At 41.4% G+C, this 20,198-nt stretch overlaps 1 protein-coding gene across 3 annotated transcripts in view; it reads left to right on the top strand.

The window, feature by feature from the left end:
- The first annotated feature begins 42 nt into the window (after nt 1-42).
- The window catches only part of WDFY2 (WD repeat and FYVE domain containing 2), a 181,707-nt gene continuing 161,551 nt past the window's right edge, over nt 43-20,198 (top strand). The window contains exon 1 of one of the 3 annotated variants that reach the window (XR_006606942.1): nt 43-451. Coding sequence is in view for 2 of the 3 variants with exons in the window: in XM_013047192.2 (XP_012902646.1) it covers nt 315-451 (137 nt within the window). In the remaining variant the exon portion in view is untranslated. The remainder of the gene's footprint in view (nt 452-20,198) is intronic. The other 2 variants (XM_013047192.2, XM_004775221.3) reach the window with 2 other exon arrangements.

Here is a 20,198-nt window from a genome sequence, read left to right as displayed (position 1 = left end):
AGCCGCCCTCGCGCCCACCAGCGGCCACCCCCTGGGGCAGGCCCCGCCCCCATCGGCTCCGCCCCCCAGCTCTCCGCCCCCTCCTCCGGTGCGGGCGCCGGCTTGCAGCCCAGGTCCTGGCGGTTTCGGTGCCCCAAGCCGGGAGCGCGGAGTCGTTCCCGGAGCGGCGGCCAGGCTATGATCGCGGGTCCCCGGCGTCCCGCTCCGGTCACCCAGAGTCCCTGTCTCCGCTTGTGCCCGTACCCGAGCGGTCTCCTCAGCCCGGCCCCGCAGCGCGGTTGTCGGCGGCGCCCCCGGCGCGCCCCCTCCTCCCGATGGCGGCGGAGATCCAGCCCAAGCCGCTGACCCGCAAGCCCATCCTGCTGCAGCGGGTCGAGGGGTCCCAGGAGGTGGTGAATATGGCCGTGATCGTGCCCAAGGAGGAGGGCGTCATCAGCGTCTCGGAGGACAGGTACGGACCGCCGCCCCTCGGCCGCGAGGAGGGGCGGGACGGGCCGGCGGTCCCGGAACCCGGGTTCCGGGCTGTGCCTCCACGTCGGCGCGAGTGTAGACGTACTCCCCCAAGTTTTTATTATAATGCGCGTCCTGGTGGTGCTGGTGTCCAGCTGCGCTCTGCCGCCACTGCGTGGCTCTGGGAAGCGGAGACCAGACGGCGGCGTGCGCTCTGGCCTTGCCCGGGGCCGGTGGCGCTGGCCGCGCAAGGGTGGCCCTTAGATTAACGGTGCGCGGGCCACTGGACCTTGGTCCAGCCCTAAGGACCGGAGGGGAAGAGGGTGGGTCCGCCCAGTCCTGCAGGAGTGTGCGTGGGAAGGATGCTCCGAGAGCTAAATAACTAAGGGTTTTTGAGTGCTCTGGTACAGTTCTTAGGGCTCCAGACAGAAAGTAAATGCCACTCCCTTCTCCCAGTCAGTCCCACGGAATCCAGATCTCCTGTACATCTTACACTGAATTCAACGAATATTGCAAGTTGTGAAAAGAGTGTAACTTTGGGCTCCTGCCTGAAAGGAGAGGTGCCTTCTCTTCTTTGCACTCCTTTTCTTATTTCTTCGAGCTGGAGGGGAAGCGCCCAGAACTTGCAAGGGACCACTGCTGCAAATAGCTCTCGAGTTCCTTCCCTTTGCTTGCTTCCTTTCTTTTTGCTTAATTTTGCTTAATTTGCAGAAGTGGAGCCCGTTGTTCTGCCTTTAATAATTTCCCTTGTTTTTCAGACAATAGCGTTTGCGCTTTAACTTAATTCATTTAATATGCAGAAATTAAGCCGATGAAGCTAATTTCCATAGGAATGATGCCTGAATATAGTAATTACGGTATTTATCTGGACTTGTTTCAATAATACCAGCCAGGGTTCTAAAAATTGTAGCTCTTTGGAGGTATATGAGAAGGGGCTTTTCACCTTAAAACAGTAGTTAGGTTTTCTTAATGTAAATTCAAATTATGCTGAGGTAGAGAATATTTTTTTCTGTGACCAGGACAGTTGCAGGCAGGAGTAAAGTAGTAACGTGTTCATTACTGTCCTTATAGTCATTTCCGCACTTTGCATACAGTGTGGCCTAACAAAAATTTGCCTGATAGGTCTCTTTATCTGATAGGTTCTTCAGTAGAACTAGGATGCGTATATTAATCACCCATGCTTGTCTACATCCTCCTCCAAAATGTGCTCGAGTCATTTCCTAGATCCAGTGGGGGAAATTGTAAACATAGGTCATTGGCAAGCACTGTATAGGGAACAGAAGAAGTATGTTGCCGAAATGGAGTACGTGGATTGAAAACCTTTTGAAATTCAAAGTAGTTTATGAGTGTTTAATTTTTTTAAAAGATTTTATTTATTTATTTGACAGGCAGAGATCACAAGTAGGCAGAAAGGCAGGCCAAGAGAGAGAGACTGAGCAGAGAGTTTGATATGGGGCTCCATCCCAGGACCTTCAGATCATGACCTTAGTGGAAGGGAGAGGCTTAACCCACTGAGCCACCCAGGTGCCCCATGGCATTGTTTCTAAAGGGATATAGTGACTTTACTTTCTCAGTCTATAACTGCTGTAGATGAAACTGCTCAACCTAACTGCTGTAGGAAATTGATAAATAAGTTTTATAAGTCAAGTAAAAGAAGGAGAAAGTTAGTTAAACTTAACCTCCTTTAATATTAGTTTTGTAACTTTTTGCTTTGGTTCATGGTTTAGGAGTAGAAGTTAGTTTAAAGAGTTTTTTGTTTGTTTTGTTTTTTAAAAGTTCAGAGGGATTTTAGAGGTTACTTGCTCTAACTGCTTTGTTTCATGGGTGAGAAAATTAAGGCAAGAGAATTTACCTGCCTAAATTCATGTAGCAGGTGGTGAAGTCAGGCCTAGCTCCTGAGTCTCCTGATTTCCATTTTAGTGTGTTTATCTTGAAGGAAACAGCTTTAGTAGGATGCATTTCAATGTGTTTGGAGAAGCTGAAGTAGCATATATGAAAGAAACTGGAAGATAAATCTCATTTGATTACAGGACAAAAGAAATGTGACGTTTACCTATATGGTAGCTTAATTCTCACTTTTCTAGTTTAAAATGTAAGTAATAGAAATTATTTTATTATAGAGTTACTGTTAAATAAATAAGGTCCACCCATAAGCCCAGAATTATTCTTTACATATATTTTACTAATACTCAAATTGGCAAATCTGTGTTTCCATACTCACAAGTGACAACAACTTTGTTATTTAGAGCTCAGTTTTGATTATGGTTTTCATTAAAACAGAATTGATCTCTTTCAAAATCCATCATTATGCCATTTGATCTAATGCTAAAGATATGAAGATAGAATATTGATTTTCCTCAAAACCTAAAAAGCCATTTTCATTAACTGCTTCAACTAGAAACTAACAGTTTTCATTCCTGAACTACAAGGTTAAATCACAAATAATGTCCTATCCTGTATGGCCGTGTCCCAGAAGTTCTTTGGAAACCTGGTTTCTCTTTTTGATTTCTGAATCCAGATAGCTTTATCTAGCCTTAGAAAACACTTAACATTTTCTATTTTAAACAGTATTATTGATACTTAGGGTCCATTCATCTTCTCGATATATTTTTGTTATTGTTCCTGAAAGCTTCTTAGCTATTGTAGGTACTTAGTTGATACTTATTGAATGACTTTTATGACAACCTATTAAAGCCCTGTGTGGACAGATGTGCACTGTGGGAGAAGGACTGGATTGGGTGGTCTTCAGGGTGCCCTACAACTTTGAAAGTCCATGCATTGCTTCGTACATTCGATCAACAAACATTTAAGCTTTTGTTGTGTTCTGAGCACTTAAGTAGACTACACTGGTGAAATGACAAGATCCTTTCAAGATACAATTTAGTGCTGGGAAGTTTTAGAAGATAATAAAACAAAACCACAACCTCTAAGATTTAGTATTGAAAATAGAATTTTTGGAGAGGGTAGAGTGGCAAGATTCTGCGACCCTTATTGTCCCCTACATTTTATCGTCTTTTGGGGGATTCTTTCACTTGGATTACCATTTTCATTCTACTGCTGCTGTCAGTAGTGTGTTGATAACCTTCTAATCTTCAGGCCAAAGAGTCCATAAAAACTCTCATCCTCAGTTTACCTTAGTGCAATTAGGACAGCCTGGAACTTTACTAGAGACCAAGGAAGGAAATAAAAGGGAACATAAGAAATATTAAAAACAATCTGATTTCAAAGATTAGATTTCTGGTGATATCAGTTCCCAGTTCTAGGAACTGCCTGGCCATTTCTGTGTCTTTGATTTGCATATAGTTGGATTCTGGATTCTGTCTCTGGGAGACACACCCACCTTTGGTACTTTGGGTTCCTCATGTCCCAGCTGCCTTATGGACTGTCTTTTCTGAGTGGATGCCATCTTATCATTCTTTGCTTAGCTTGATTATAGTTGACACTAACATCTAGTCTGTAGCTTCCCCTGAGCTTCCTTGTCCTGTGATGGCTTCTTCTCCAGTGATGAAGGCCAGGAGAGACCTTTCTCTAGGTGGGACCCAGCCCCATCTAGACGTCTACATTTATATATTCTTTATATTCATATTTTAACACAAATCAACAGTCTTGGCATTCATACAGAGAGTTTTAGTAACTCTGGGTTGTTACTAGTGAGCAGTTCAAGTTCTTCCTTTGTCAGGAGTCTGTACCTTTGCAGTAGGTAAAGGGAGGGGGCGGTCTGTTTTTATCTCAGTATAAAGAGATGTGCTGAAGACAGGTACAAACGTCGTCGTCTGGGGTTACTGAAGAATCTCTGCCTGTGGTGGTTAAAGAAAAGGAGTGCTTCTACAGATGGATCTTGCAGGATGACTAGAAGTTCATGTGAAAAAGTGAGGGTAAAGGAAAGAGCATTGTAGGTAGAGGAGGAAAAGACAACTCCCATTCACTGAGAAGCACTAAAATGGACTGGTTAAGAGTATAGATTCAGCAGCCAGGCAGCTTGAATTCAGAACTCAGTTCTGAGTGATTTGAGGACTCTGGAAAATTAGTGTCTCCAGAGAAGTGACTATGAGTGAAAGTTTCTAAAACCTCTGGGAACAAAAATTTGAAATTCTTTTCTGGATAAAAAGATCCAAGGCTGTGGTGGTGGGGTATTGGGGAGGAGACTCTGATCTCTGATAGGTGGGTGGGGGAGGCACTGTTGGGGATAAGTGTAATGGAGAAGGGAGTGTGGGGGGATGACCATCTTATATTCTAATTTTGTTCAGGACCAATTTATGCAACATAGTGTTCCCTGTGATCCTTAAGGGCAGACAGAACCTCTCCCCCCTCCCATAGTAAAAGAGTCAGATTTTTATCTACCAATGAGGAGATCTGATCCCTAGTGCCTAGCACAAGGCAGTATATATTCATTGAATGAGTTATGCAATGGCTGATCAATCACCAGTTTGGAATAAATTGGGCGTGAGGAGGTGGTGAGTTTCCTGGAGCAAAGAGAGAGCAAAGATATTTGAGTTGAGCCTGAGAAAAACTTAGTAATTTGCTTTCAGCCACATTAACAGTAAAGCAGGGAATGAGGTTGGGAAGGGACTGGGACAAGAGAAGGGTTGGATTTCTTTTTTTTTTTAATCTCTAAGGTGTTTTTTGTTTTTTTGTTTTGTTTGTTTTTGTTTCTGTTTTTTCATTCTGAACTACTCGATTCTAAGTGGTTACCACTACTTGACTGTTTCTTGAAAAGATATGTTAAAATTTCATTTCATTTTATAAATCCTCATGCTCTTGGTTGATTTACCATTGGTTCTTATCATTGTGAAATTGCACTATCTCAGTTCTCTGGCTGAAACCATTGTTTCAGTAATACTTAGACCTTGGCTCAGTTCAGCTGAGTTACTGGTAGTTTGATGCCATGTATTTTATAATACTTGCATCAAAGAAATATTTGGAAAATGCAAATCAGAGGTTTCCCGCAGTGCAAGTTCTGAAAGTTGAGTTCTTAAGAGTGATGATATGAGGTCATTAAAGGGGACAAAATTAGAACCCATCTAAATAAATTTTTGAGTGTGTCATTTGTCTATTTAATGGCATAAAATTAATAAACTTTCAACTATGCACTTGAGACTCTTCACTAGGTGGTAATAATTGCTGGTTTCAAGGGCCCCAAATGGGAATTTACTCCATGTGATTGTTGAAAATTAGACCTTGATACTGAATTCAGAGCATGAGGCCGTCTTAATGCCAGCAAATCTGTCTGGAAACAGGCTGCCTCTATGTCTCTAAAGGTCAGAATGCAGATTGACTTTTTAAGAAAAGATCACTATGGGAAAGCTTGTTTAAGGAGGCTTACTGGAGGAGGCTTAGCTTCCAGTGACCCTAGAGCTCCTGATGGTTCTGAAATTCCTACTTAATGTATGCACTTATACCAGATTCTGTCCAGGACCTCAAGAGATCTTAATCAGGGTACATTCATCTGCAGGACAATGGAAAATTCGGACCCTCTGAAAATGAGTGATTCTTGGATTGTGAAATCCTGACCAACAGTCTTATACCTCATGTGTTAACTAAACTTACTTTGAAAAAGAAAAATAGTAAAAATCATAGGATGCTAGTAGCTGGATGATGAGGCTTTAGAGGGCTGATCTGTTCCAAGCAAACCAAATCAAAACTGTTAAAAAGGAAACACTACTTTTCCTCGCATAGCATCTTTCCCTGTCTCAGTTTTCACGTTGAATTTGGCTTTGAGAGGGAAACATTTTCTATTTGTCATTGAGAATCATCTTGATGCCATTAAAAAGTTAACAGTTTGGGGGAAATTAAAACACTGTGGCATGTAGAAATCTATAAGTAAATTGTGACTAAAGATTATTTCCAGTAGTGAGCTGTTGGTATCTGTTGCGTAATCTAGATTATATACAATATATACTTATCTGAAAAAGAAGTGGCCTCAAGCCAAGCTTTTCTTTACAACTGCAGTATCAGAATAGAAGGAATTTTTATTTCAATAGATTTTCCAAGGAGATGCCACAGTTAACCTAAAAATTTCCTAACACAAAAAATATACTTTGCTTGTGCACCTTCAGGCAGTTTCATTACTTTTTTTTTTTTTTTTTTTTTAAAGGGCAGGGGGCCTCCTCATCCAAACATTGCATTTAGTCATCAGTAGAAATTAATGCAGGGGCACCTGGGTGGCTCAATTGGTTAAACATCTGACTCTTGATCTCAGCTCAGATCTTAATCTCGGGGTTGTGAGTTCAAGCTCCACGCCTAAAGTGGAGCCTACTTAAAAAAAAAAAAAAATTAAAAAAAAAATAATTCAGAGGTTTAAGAAACTAGCAAATGAGACCAAAAAAAGAAAACAAAGTCATCTGCTGGTGTCTTGGCAGGGTAGGCTGCTTTGTGCTCTCATGTGCCTTTAATTTAAAGATTCTTGGAGGAGAATTGGGCCTGGGAATCTGATCTCAGCTGTTCCCAGCATTGACCTTGGGCACAGCCTAGGGCATTTCATCACTCAAAGCCTCAGTTTCTCCCAGCTGGCCAAGGACCGTGTTGGGTTTCCAAGCTGTGACTCTGACAGTGTGGCGTGTCCACGTGGTGACTAGACAGGTGTAAAATGTCTGTAGACACATCACCCTCAATCAAACCTTGAGCCGAGGGAGGTGTGGAGAGTGGAAAAAGTGGCCCGTACTATGTGAGGCAGTTCTAAAATGATGCTTTCTGGAGCCTTTGAAGGGCAGCGCTTATTTCTTCCTGGAGGAAGTATTAAAGAGGCATTTGTTTTGTATTGGTGCCGAATACTCAGTTGAACTGGATTCACTGCATTCCTACTTCTAGATGAATCCTTTAGTTTCAGATAACTGAATAGCTTAGCTCTGGGTGGTTTGCTGGTCCCCTTGTCAGGGACTGAGTGGTCTAGAGTAATGCCTTTGACACCTTTTGACCACATATCATAGTAAGAAATATATTTAGCTGTGCTACCTCAAACTGTAGACTCTCACACATATGCACGTATATAACCAAAACCAAAGTTCTGTAAAATGGTGTCCTTTAAATGTGACATGTATGCATCTGTTCCGTTGTCGTGTGCATGGTTGTGACTCATTCAGCTGATCTCATGAACCAGAGTTGAGAACAGCAGGTTGAAAGGCAGAGCTTTAGAGAAAGTTTTGGTTTTTCTGGAAGGTGGGAATACAGTTCCCCTTAGGGACCTTCACTGCCTGCTCTTGCCCCCCAGTCTTTTCTGCCCCTGGCCTGCCCTGCCTTTCTGAATTTTCAGAGACCAGAGCACTGACCTCGTCTCAGAGTCCTGAACCCTTTGAGCCCCGAGCCAGAAGCTCAGAGAACACCAGAAGCACAGCAGACTGAGCAGCTGTAAGTGGTTGTATTTTGGCTTCCTGTGATGTGTTCATTTATTCCTAAGTTTTAGGACTCAGAGAGGGTGCTTCTCATCCAAATTATGAATGTCAGCTGCTCACCTCCTTGTGCTTTTCTCTTTAGCTGGTCTTTTAGCTTTTTACCTATAATGTGGAGCTATCTGGGGATTCTGTGCCTTTTCCATTTGTTGTTACTTAAAAAAAAAATTTTTTTTTAAAGATTTATTTTATTTATTTGGGGGGGGCAAAGGGAGGGGAGAAAGAAAAATCTCAGACTCCCTGCTGAGCAAAGAGCCTGACACAGGGCTCGATCTCACAACCCTGAGATCATCACCTGAGCAGAAACCAAGAGTCAGACGCTTAACTGACTGAGCCATGCAGGCACCCCCTCCATGAACAATATTGGTAACATCACCTCCCCTTCTCTCCCCTCCCCCCAACATACAACCACCAACATCACCACCACCAACTGTTAATGACTGATTGAATGGACATGTGAAAGACAAGTCGTGGGGTGCTGTTGGTGTGACAGTAATGGGAACATAAAGCAGAGTCTGAGAAGCAAACATGGGTGGTGTGTCTCTAGACTTGGAAGTGGAGGATAACTAGAGTGTCCAGTCTGTACAGGGGGTCGTGTCTCCATCAGGCCATTTCAGTGTCATCACATGGGAGTCACCCACTGACACCCCCCCTCCCTTCTAGGTATAATTTGATTTGCTGTGCAGCTTTGTTATCAGGGAGAGATACCCCTGTCATTTGCCTAAGGCAGAATGGGCATCACCTTTAGGCTAGTGGACCCAGACTGTTCGTAAATGCCTATCCTGGCCTTGTCCGTCTCAGGAATTAGAAGATCTAAGGATGCACGACCAGTGGTGGAGGCTGGGAAGTCCCAGGTCAAGCCATTAGAGCAGTCGGATGAAATCCCTCCTTCTGCCTCACAGTTGGTACCTTCTTGTGGTGTCCTCATGGTGGAAGGTCTAAAATTTATTTTTTTAAGCAATCTCTAAACTCAACGTGGGTCTCAGACTCACGGCCCCTGAGATCAAGAGCTGCTGTGTTCTACCGACCAAGCCAGCCAGGAGCCCCTGTTACGGCATTTTTTAAAAATCTTTGCCTTAATTTCTGAGGATCAATTTGTGTTTTAAATAACCATAACAATTCCTCTGGAGAATGTTTACATTTTAAATAAAGATAATATAACCATAATAAAAAATGATCACCATAAACCTCCTAACACAATGACTGTTAGTGTTTTATATGCATTTCCTTCCAGAAGTTTTGCTAATGCAGCTTTCAAAAATAGGACTGTAATCACATACTTTTATTATTCTTGCCCCCGCTTAAAATTGTGCCACCTGCTATGTTGTCTTTAGCCATCATCTTCAGTGGCTGTATATTTTTCTTTTCCTTCATTTGCACTTGTATTTATGTAAGGCTTATACTGTATGTACTTGGCCCTTGGTAAGCAAGACACCTTGCTCTCAAGGTACTGATAATCTAGATGTTAGGATGAAAACTGTTAGGCATATAGCTATGTTCCCCCCATATTTTTGGATTATTTTTTAAGGAAAAATTAGAAAAATTTTGCAATATTGCTTTCCAGAATGTTTGTGCCACTTTATGATATTAGTGTATAATATTGGAATATTAGTTTGGCCACATCTGACCAGCCACGGATATTATCATTTTAAAAATCTTTTTTATAGTTTACGTGATAATTTCTTCTGTAAGGGTGGCATTACTCTGGCCTTCTACTCTGTCAGTGTGCCGCATCCCAGACCTGCCCTGTGACAGCCAGTGGCCAGGAGATGTGTGTGGCTGCTGGCCACAGTGTTCTCCTTTGCAGGCTTCTTCTTCTTTCTGTTTACCATGTTGTCCTGAAACAGTGTATCTGTTGTTCCCACTGGTATCTTGGCCCTTGCTTAGTTAGATGTTTAATTTTTATGTTTTGGATGGCTCATGAATATTTTAAAAATATTTTATGTATTTGTTTTAGAGAGAGAGTGTGGGGGGTGGGCAGAGGGGGAGGGAGAGAGAGAGAGAGAATCTCAAGCAGGCTCAGTGCTGAGTGTAGAGCCTGACAAGGGGCTTGATCTCAATGCCCTGAGATCACCACCTGCATTGAGATCACCACCTGAGCTGAAACCAGGAGTCAGATGCCTGGTCGACTGAGCCACCCAGGCGCCCCTGGATATTTTTTATTTCTTTACTTGTTATATTTCCTTTTTGTGAATTGTCTGTTCCTGTCCTTTGTTTCCCCATTGATGGCTTCTGGTTCTTCTGCACAATTTCTTGTGCATGTATTAGATATAGTAGGGATATTAACCTTTTGTCTATTGTATATCCAGATATATGCCTTATCCTCTGTTTATTTTTCACACAGAAAACATTTACTTTTTAATTGAACCATCTGTGCTTTCTTGCTAGTGAAGTTTCTTCTATCTTTCCTAATTTTGGGAAGTAATTTTCTTTCCCCAGGGAGTCGTTGCATATGCATATTTTGTTTATCATGGTTATATAATTTGGTAGAAAAGTAACTTCTTGATTCATTTGGAATGTATTTTGTTGGATGGTATAAACTGGGGAGTGTAAAGGGTATTTCTGAAATTTGCTGTTGATTATTTCGACTTCATTTACTGCCTAGTCCTTATGCTTTCTTTTGTATGTTTTTGTGAAACTGCCTTTATCACAGAATTAAATTTCATAATCAACAGGGCCTACTGTGGGTTTCTTTTAATACTGGTTCTATACTGGGGCGCCTGGGTGGCTCAGTGGGTTGGGCCTTTGGTTCGGGTCATGATCTCAGGGTCCTGGGATCGAGTCCTGCATTGGGATCTCTGCTCGGTGGAGAGCCTGCTTCCCCCTCTCTCTCTGCCTGCCTCTCTGCCTACTTGTGACCTCTCTCTCTCTGTCAAATAAATAAATAAGTAAAATCTTAGAAAAAAAATACTGGTTCTATACTTTTCAGTTACTGTAACTAATGAGTTGTTCTTCATGGCATCCTGTTATCTGTCTCTGATAATAGCCTGAGTCTCTCTGTCCAGGTTGGTGAGCTTTTAATAGGATAGGCATCATTTGGCTCCAGATGATTGGCTCTTTCCCAAACTTTGCGACTTCAGAGTTTCAGTTTTCATTACTGTAAATTGGGCATAATGCGTCCTCCTGTAGTTGTGAGATTGAGATGAGCTGACATTCCTGCAGCACTTGGCTTTGTTACTGGGAGCATAGATGGTGCTGAGTAGAGGGGAGTTTATTTCTTATGATACCACCATGCCTCTAAGTAGGTAAGCTTTTCCTGTTGCTATGGTTCCATTAAGGCTTGACTATTTTAAGAGTTACCTTGGACACACAAAGGCAGGGCTATTGAATTTTTGTTTGTGTGTGTTCATATAGTTCGGAGCCCTTGTTTCTCTTCTCTAGATACAGAAGGGTAATGTTACTCGGATTTTTATACTTCCACTTCCCAGACTTGCCCCTTGAAAGCCAGTGGGCAGGAGATAGATGTGGCTGCTGGCTGCTGTGTTCTCCTTCACAGACCTCTTCCCATTTCCATTTGTCATTGTCCTGAAATGATGTGTCCATTGTCCCCGCTTGTCTCTTGGATGTCAGGGGCTGTATCTTCCGTGTATTCCATGGGGATTATTTTAAGATAAGGGTGTATGTCTGAGCTACTCTCCACTGGAAGCCTGGGCATCACAAGCCCGCAGCTGGAGGGTGGAGTTCACCCTTAGGCGCATGTTGACCCTATGCAGTGTTTCTGGAAGTTGAATTAGTAGCCAAGTTCTAAAAATCTGGATTTCATATAAAAGTCCAGATTGCTGGCCTCTCTTGACAGATGGGGAGATACCGCTGTGCCATCCCTTCCTATGGACAATTTCTGGCTAAGGCCATTTGGGCAAGGCCACGAGAGGGACACCCTGCTGCCTACCCGTGGGGAAACTGCATTGGAGATATGGCTTTCCTGTCTTCCTCTGAGTCTGAAAGGCAGCACTTTCTCTTGTGTTTTGCCAGTAGTTTGAATTTCTTGGGTATTTAGAAGAAGTAGAAGAAATGGAAAGATATCCAGAAAGCCCATCTTTCTAAAAAATTAGGTAGGGGTGGAAGGAGGAAGCACATATGTTAAACATTAAGACAGCTTTTATAAGCCAGCCTCATGCTATACACAGTAAATATATAGAATAAAGGCAGGCACTGGTAAATTAGGCGGAGCGTTTATCCCTTCTTATCCCCTCTCTGGAGGCTTTGTAGCAATGTTGGAGCCTGGGGCTCAAGTCAGGGAGAGTTGAGTTTGATGCTTACTGCTGCCATCTGCCAGTGGTGTGATGACCTTTGCAGCTGTCAAATGGGAATTAAAAGAATACCTACCTCGTGGGATTATTCTGGGGGTTCAGTGAGGCTGTGCTCTGAAGTGCTGCATCTAGCCATTCCTATGGGGATGTTAGGCTTTGCCTTCCTTCCTGTGGGCTGTTTTTCTAATACGTTTTATTTATTTAATTTTTTAGAAGTTTTTATTTATGAGAGAGAGAGAGCATGAGAACAAGCTGGGATGGGTGGGGGGAGGGGCAGAGGGAGAAGCAGTCTCCCCACTGAGCAGGAAGCCAGATGCAGGCCTCCATCCCAGGACCCAGTGATCATGACCTGAGCCCAGGCAGACACTTAACTGACTGAGACACCCAGGGGTCCCTGAATTGATTTTTTCATACTTCACATATTGTTAGGTCCTCTATAGACATTAAGGACTGTGGCTCTAAATACAAAACATGAATATATCCTTTTTTTTTTTTTTTTTTTGAGAGAGGAGAGAGTGAGTGTGTGTGTGTGACAGAGAGAGAGAGAGCGAGCAGGGAAAGGGACAGAGGAAGAGGGAGAGAGAATCCCAACTCTCTTGGAGAGAGGAGCCCAACTCAGGGGTCGCTCTCAGACCCCAATATCATAATCTGAGCTGAAACCAAGAGTTGGACACTTAACTGATGGAGCCACCTATAATTATTTGAATTTGGAGAGTTTTGTGTTTTCTTTATTTTCTTTGTTTTTCAAAGCAGATGGATGTAATATTTTAAATTCATTTAAATTCTAATGTAAAAAAACTTGTAAAATTACAACATTGCCTATTATTTTGTTGATCTGGATTAATATTTTTCTGGAATCAGTTCCCTTCAGTAGAAGAGAATTTTCGCATGCTATTAGAATTATAGTAATCTGTTTTAGTGCTCATTGGCATTTCTGGCCTTTGGAGAATCCTAGCTGTCTGATATGTTAAAGGTTGATTTTGTTTGCGGGAGAAGGGGTGTTGGGAATGGCTATTTATTATATTCTGATTTTTGAATTTATGTATGAATGGCTTAATAAGTTCTCTTTATATTTCAAAGCTCAGATGGTAAACAGTTTTGAAGAATGTGTAATTTTTCTCCAGAAGGTAAGACTGAATTAGGCTAGTTATGCTTAAACATAGTAGTCAGCTGAATTAACAGGCCGTTTGGACGGATTAAATTGGTTTGGAATTTGGTTGCAATGTGGGAAGTTTCTGTGTATCAGATGTACACAGTGTAGATCTTTGAGCTTTATCTGAACAGAGTAGGAAAAAAGCTGAGAAAAAAAAGTTTACTTAATCTGAAAAGGTTCATAGTAGTATGGGGAGAGGGAGAGGCCCAGGCAAGGAGTCTTAAGGCTCCAGAGAGATGTGTGGGTTCCCTGTAGGTACATATGTGTGGGATGTCCTTTTTCTCTGGTATGATCTTTACCCCACCTCTCTGGTTTTACTCTTTGTTTTCTTTTCAAAAATGCCTCCCCACATATATAGCGCCCCCCCCCCCATCAACATCACTTACCAGAATGGCACATTTTTACCAAGGATGAACTGTGCTGACACATCGTTGTCATCCAAAGTCCATTGGTTATTTAAAACTCACCCTTGCTGTTGTATATTTTATGGACAAATGTATAATGACACACCATCATTATAGTACCAAACAGTACTTTCATCGCTCTAAATATCCTCTGTGCTCTGTGCCTCCTCATCCTATTTTACCCACTACCCCTGAGCACTGATCTTTTATTTTATTGTCCACAGTTTTGCTTTTTCTAGATTGTCTTCTTTCATTTAGCAATATACATTTACGTTTCCTCCATGTCTTTTCATGTCTTAATGGCTCACTTCTTTTTAGCAGCAAATAATAGTCCATTGTCTGGATGTAGCACAATTTATCCATTCACCTACTGAAGGACATCTTGGTTACTTCCAAGTTTTGGCATTTATCAGTACAACTGCTGTAAACATTCCTGTGCAGGTTTTTGTGTGGACATGTTTCCACCTCCTTTGGGTAAATACCAAGGAGTACAATTGGTGGCGAATCGTATGGCACCAGTATGTTTAGTTTTACAAAATACCACCAAACTGTCTTCCAGAGTAGCTGTCCCATCTTGCATTCCCTCCAGCACTGAAGGCAAGTACCTGTTGCTTCACAAATCTTTACCAGCGTTTGATGGTATTCGTGTTCTGGATTTTGGCCATTCTGATAGACATGTACTGATACCTCATTGTTATTTTCATTTGCATTTCCATGACAACAGGAGGTGGAATATCTTTTAATGTGCTTATTTGCCATCTGTAGATCTTCTTTGGTGAGGTGTCTGTTAAGGTCTTTGACCCCTGTTTTTTTTTTTCTTCTTGTTGTTTGTTTGTTTGTCTTTAACTTGAATGGTTTGTTTTCTTATTGTTGAGTTTTAAGAGTTCTTTGTATATTTTGGATAATAGTCCTTTTTTGATTTATTTTATTTATTTATTTATTTATTTATTTATTTGGTAAATGTTTTCTCCCAGTCTGTGGCTTATCTTTTCATTGTCTTGATATTGTCATTCACTGAGCAGAAATTTTAGATTTAAAGAAATACAGTTTATCAATTCTTTTTTTTTTTTTAAGATTTTATTTATTTATTTCAGAGAGAGAGAGTGAGCAGACATGAGCAGGGGAGGGGGCAGAGGGAGAAGCAAACTCTCCACTAATCAGGGAGCCTGATGTGAGGCTCAATTCCAGGGCTCTGGGATCATGACCTGAACCAAAGCAGACTCTTAAACAACTGAACTACGCAGGCGCCCTTATCAATTATTTCTGTTATGGATTGTGTCTTTGATGTTGGACCTAAAAAGATGATCACCATGTCCAGGGTCATCTAGAATTTCTTTTACTTCCTCTTCTAGGAGTTTGTAGTATAAGTTCCTGACATTTTGGTTGTGGAGGCATTTACTTCAAAAGGCATCCATCTTGAATAAATGTATTGCTGGTTGTATGACACAGCTTCTGATAAGACAACCAGATAAGGGACTAGGCCATTCCCACACATGAAGGTCCTTGTTTCAGAAAGCTCTGGGTAACCTAGGTAAGTGACTGCTTAAGAGATCTGCTTGAGAGATCCCCCTTCTCCCTTTCAGTGCCTTAATTCTTGTTCTTATGTTTTAATTTAGCCAGTAAAGAGTGAACCTGTGAAACCCTCAACACCACCCTTGGACCCTAGTAAAGGCAGAGCCCTGGGTCCATTCTCTCTCTTTCTCTACCTGTGACCTTGCTCTGTGACCCTCTGGAGTGCTGTGTACTATCCAGAACTTATGAGTAATAAATCTGGTTCCTCAAATTTCTGTAGTGGTTTCTTGGTGAACTGTATTTTGTGATTGAGCTTAGAACCCAAGAAATGGCCCAGCCAAAAGTAGGGGCTATAGTAGGGAAAGTGTCTGTGGAGCTCACTCCGAGTGATAACGTGTGCTTCAGATATTTCTAACCGATGGTGCTACCATCAGTAGGCTTGGGACTGTCAGAACAGAGTTTTATATTTTGCATTTTATATTTAGGTCTATGATCCATTTAGAGTTAATGTTTGTAAAGAGTGTAAAGGTCTCTCTAGATACATTCTTTTGCAAGTGGGTGCCAGTCTTTCAAGCCCATTTGTTGAAGGGACTGTCTTTGCTCCATTGTATTGTCTTAGCTCCTTTGTGAAGATCACTTGTGTTATTTATGGGGGTGGGGGCGGTCTGTGTCAGGTTCTCTGTTCAGTTACATTGATCCATTTTTCTATTCTTTCACCCATACCACATTGTCTTCATTACTATAGTTTGTTAGTAAGTCCTGAAGTCTGGTGGCATTCATTAATCCTCTAACTTTGTTCTTTCTTTCAGTAGGGTGTTGGCTATTCTGGGTCCTTTGCTTCTGCTCACAAACTTTAGAATCAGTTTATTAATATCCATAAAATGATTTGCTTGGATTTTTATTGGGTTTGCATTGAAAATATACATCAAGGGGCACCTGGGTGGCTCAGTGGGTTAAGCCTCTGCCTTCGGCTCAGGTCATGATCGCAGGCTTCTGGAATAGAGCCCCGCATCGGGCTCTCTGCTTGGCAGGGAGCCTGCTTCCCTTTCTCTCTCTGCCTGCCTCTCTGCCTACTTGTGATCTCTGTCTGCCAAATAAATAAATAAAATCTTAAAAAAAAAAAAAGAAACTACACATCAAGTTGGGAAGAACTGATGATATCTTGACAATATTGGGTCTTCTTATCCATGAAGGTGGAAGATCTCCTCATTTATTTAGTTATTCTTTGATTTCATTCATCAGAATTTTGTAGTTTTCCTCATATAGATCTTGTGCATATTTTGCTAGATTTATACTCAAGTATTTCATTTTTGGGAGTACTAGTATCAGTGGTACTATGTTTTTAATTTCAAATTCTACTTGCTCATTGCTGGTATATAATAAAGCAATTGACTTTTGTGTATTAACCTTGTGTCCTGCTACTTTGCTATACTACTCTACTCTTAAATAACTTAAAATTACTAAATGAATCTTTAAGGGTTGCATACATCTGGAGGTATGTATCAGTATCATTGAACCCAGAAGATCAATGCACTCCCTTAAGTTGTTGATTTGTTGATGAACAAAAAGTTAATTTATTTTTAAATTTTATTCTTTTTAGAGAGAAAGAATGAGTGGAGGGTGGGTGAGGGAGAGGGAGAGAGAATCTCAAGGAGGCTCCATACCTCTAGCACAGAGTCCAATGCGGGGCTCTGTCTCATGACCCTGAGATCATGACCTAAGTGCCCCCAAAAGGTTAATTTTTTTGAGATTACTTCGAGTAGCTTCCAGTGGTTCATTGGAACCAGGATGTCCTTTTGTATGTTTGACTATAACTGACATTTTTATATTTTGGCATAGGCCCTTGTCGATGTCTTACCACTAAATAGTTACTGGAAAGTTCCGTTCCTGAGTGTGAAGGACTGAACTTGAGCTTGAAAGCTTAAAGCATTGGACAGTTTTTATATAGCTCAATATTAAGTTTGTCCTTTTGAGTATATTGTCCTAGTTAGTATTTTCAGGGCCCAGCATTGCTTATTTCCACTTTTACAAAACTTTTACCTAGAAAATTGGTCTCTTTGTTGCCTTGTAGTCCATGTCCATATTATGTGGAAAAGTGAGGTTAAAGCTGGTGATGTATATCCTGGATGGATTTGCAGAGAGATTGGGATCAAAATGGTGAAACATTTAGTTATTTGAAATGTAATTTAGCTGGGAGATTGCCGCAATTTGAGAGAATTAAATAATCATAGTACATAAGAAACAAGTGTTTTTTTTTTAAGTTAAAAAAAGAAAGGTTGCTTATTTGGTAGTTCATTTCCCATGGGTACTAATTAATCCTACCAGAACTGAAGTTCTGAATATTTGACAGGTAAAAACAGCTAGATACTAGCAGTTACATTTAAAAAAAATAATTAAACTTGTTTTTAAAGTGATAGTACATGCATGTGTGAAACTCAGAAGTCTCTACTGAAAAACGTTAAGCTCTTTCCTACTTGTGGGTTTTATGATTTTGCCGAGAGGAAAGCCAATAGGATTTGCGCATGCTCTGTCTGATATGTGGCCTGATAGGGATCTCTCTGGGCATTCAGCTTTTGCCCTGTGAACTTCACTTACAGAACTACTCTGGGGATTAACAGTGCTTACATGTGACCTCAGCCTCCTCCTCCTGATCTCCTGATAGCTAGCTGCATTCCCTCAGCACTGTCTTGATGTGTTTAGTAAAACACCTCCTTTCGTGCATTGAAATTATTTATGTACCTATTTACTTATCTCCTGCTCTGAGATCCTCAGCACCGTGTTTTTTCAAGGCCTCTAGCTCAGAACTTAGAACAGAGTAGGCAAAATTGGAGCAACAGAGGTTCTTCCTGTTGTGTGGGAGTTCACAGTGAGGGAGGGAATCTGGAAACCAGTTGTCTTCTGGTGATAGATAATGGCACAGTCTCTTAGTACAGTGAGCAGAAACCAGCCCTGGAGTTTACTGGCAGAAGGCTCAAGTATCCTTCAGAATCTGAGGGCAGGGATACATTTGGGCTCTAGGAATAGAGCTAAAGAGTGGAACTTAGGGAGAACCCGGAAGTCCTCCCTCCGTGTTGCTCACAGGTTTCTCTGTGTCTGCTCCATTCTTCTCTCTTGCTTACACTGGCTTTCTCTTTCTTACTTAGTCCACGTGGCAGAACATGGCTGCCATCTGCTCCTGAACTGTACATGTTCTACTATAAGAAAGCAGGGAGACTGATGTCAGCCTTCCAGTCTTCGTTCCACAGTTCCTTGGGGACAGACTTACTGGTCCAGCCATGGTCAGCTGTTCACTGGGGTGTTATGACCACAAGAGGGTTCATGTTGCAGCTTATGGCAAAAGCTGCTGCAGCCTGGGGAGGGGGAGGGAAGGATAAAGTGTCAGAGGAGATGTAAGGTACACAATGGAGCAAGTGCCCACTGCTGGAACAGTGGGGGCGTGAAATGAGGCTGTGCCCTTATAGCTTGGTGTATTGTTGGTTGTTGCTCTAGTAGCAGCAGAATGAGGAACACTGACTTCCTGATCTTCATTGCTTTTTTTTTTTTTTTTTTTTTTTAATCTGCTCATACAGATTTTTTTAAATCTGCTTGGCATGATTTTCTCATCACTTCATTTGCTGATTTGACATGTTGACTGTTATTTTCTCGTAGTGGATATAAGGTGGAGAAATGGGTAGGTATTTCACTAAGAATGTTCCTGAGCAAAAACCATTATTACATGACAAATTTTAGCACTATTGAGTAGACCCCATATGGTAACCATATTTTCTAAACTCTAAAACACACGGCTAAAGAAAAGTTTTTTTCTTCCCCCCTGATGGATGAACTTTTGTGTGTGTGTATATATATATGTATATATATACATATATATATATATATATTTCATTATATTTTTAACAAACTGAAATTTGAAAAATGACATTAAGCACATATGGGCACGGTATGTATTTGGTTTCAGGGAGAAGACTGGAAAGCTTCAAGATATTAATAGTAGTTAGTAATAGCTAACATTTATTGCATACTCACTCACCATGTGCCAGGCACTGTGTTAAGCCCTTCATGTGTCTTTTCTTATGAAATCCTCAAGATGATTTTATGAAGCTAGTATTTTACTCTCATTTGAAAGGTGAGGGAACAAATGTAGCCAAGAAGAGGCAAAGTAGGGATGTGCACCGTGGGTCGTTGGACCCCCACCCACCCTTCCATCCAGCCTCACTGTGCTATGCCATCTCTCAGAGACCTTGTGGAGGGGTAGAAGGACCCGCCTCTGTGGGTATCACAAAAGGCCAAATTTGTTTTTCAGAGCCAAAGTTAGCAGATCAATTAACTGGTCAACAAATTCTAATACAAACTAAGTAGAAAGAGAGTAGGCATCCTTTTACATCCTATGATACCCTTCTTTACCTGCTCCATGTGCTGGTATTACAAAATTGTAGATGTGAAATCAATCACCCAATTTAAAATTGGGCAAAGGATCGAAAAGAATGAAATCTTGCCATTTACAACAATGTGCTTGGAGCTAGAGTGTATTATGCTAAGTAAGTCAGTCAGAGAAAGACAAATACCATATTATTTCACTCAGATATGGAATTTTGCAGGGAAAAGAAGAAAAAAGAAGAGGAAGGCAAACCATAAGAGGCTCTTAACTATAGAGAATAAACTGAAGGCCGCTGGAGGGGAGGTCAGTGGGGGGGGGGATGGGGTAACTGGGTGATGGGCATTAAAGAGGGCACTTGTGATGAGCACTGGGTGTTGTAAGTGATGAATCACTAAATACTACACCTGAAACCAGTATTATACTATATGTTAACTAAGTAGAATTTAAATAAAAACTTGGGGAAAAAATGGGCAAAGGACCTGAATAGACCTTTTCCCAAAGAAGATACAAGAGTGGCTCACAGATATATGAAAAGTTGCTCAACATTATTAATCATCAGGGAAATACAAATCAAAACTGTATTTAGATACTACCTCACACTATGAAAATGCCCATCATCAAAAAGACAAGAGATAACAAATGCTAGCAAAGACGTGAAGAGGAAATGCT

Source organism: Mustela putorius, unplaced genomic scaffold, assembly GCF_011764305.1.
Source record: "Mustela putorius furo isolate JIRA1106 unplaced genomic scaffold, ASM1176430v1.1 tig00000461_pilon_pilon_pilon, whole genome shotgun sequence".
Taxonomy (NCBI): domain Eukaryota; kingdom Metazoa; phylum Chordata; class Mammalia; order Carnivora; family Mustelidae; genus Mustela; species Mustela putorius.
Note: the sequence above shows the minus strand (reverse complement) of the source record. Positions and strands in the feature narration are given on the sequence as shown.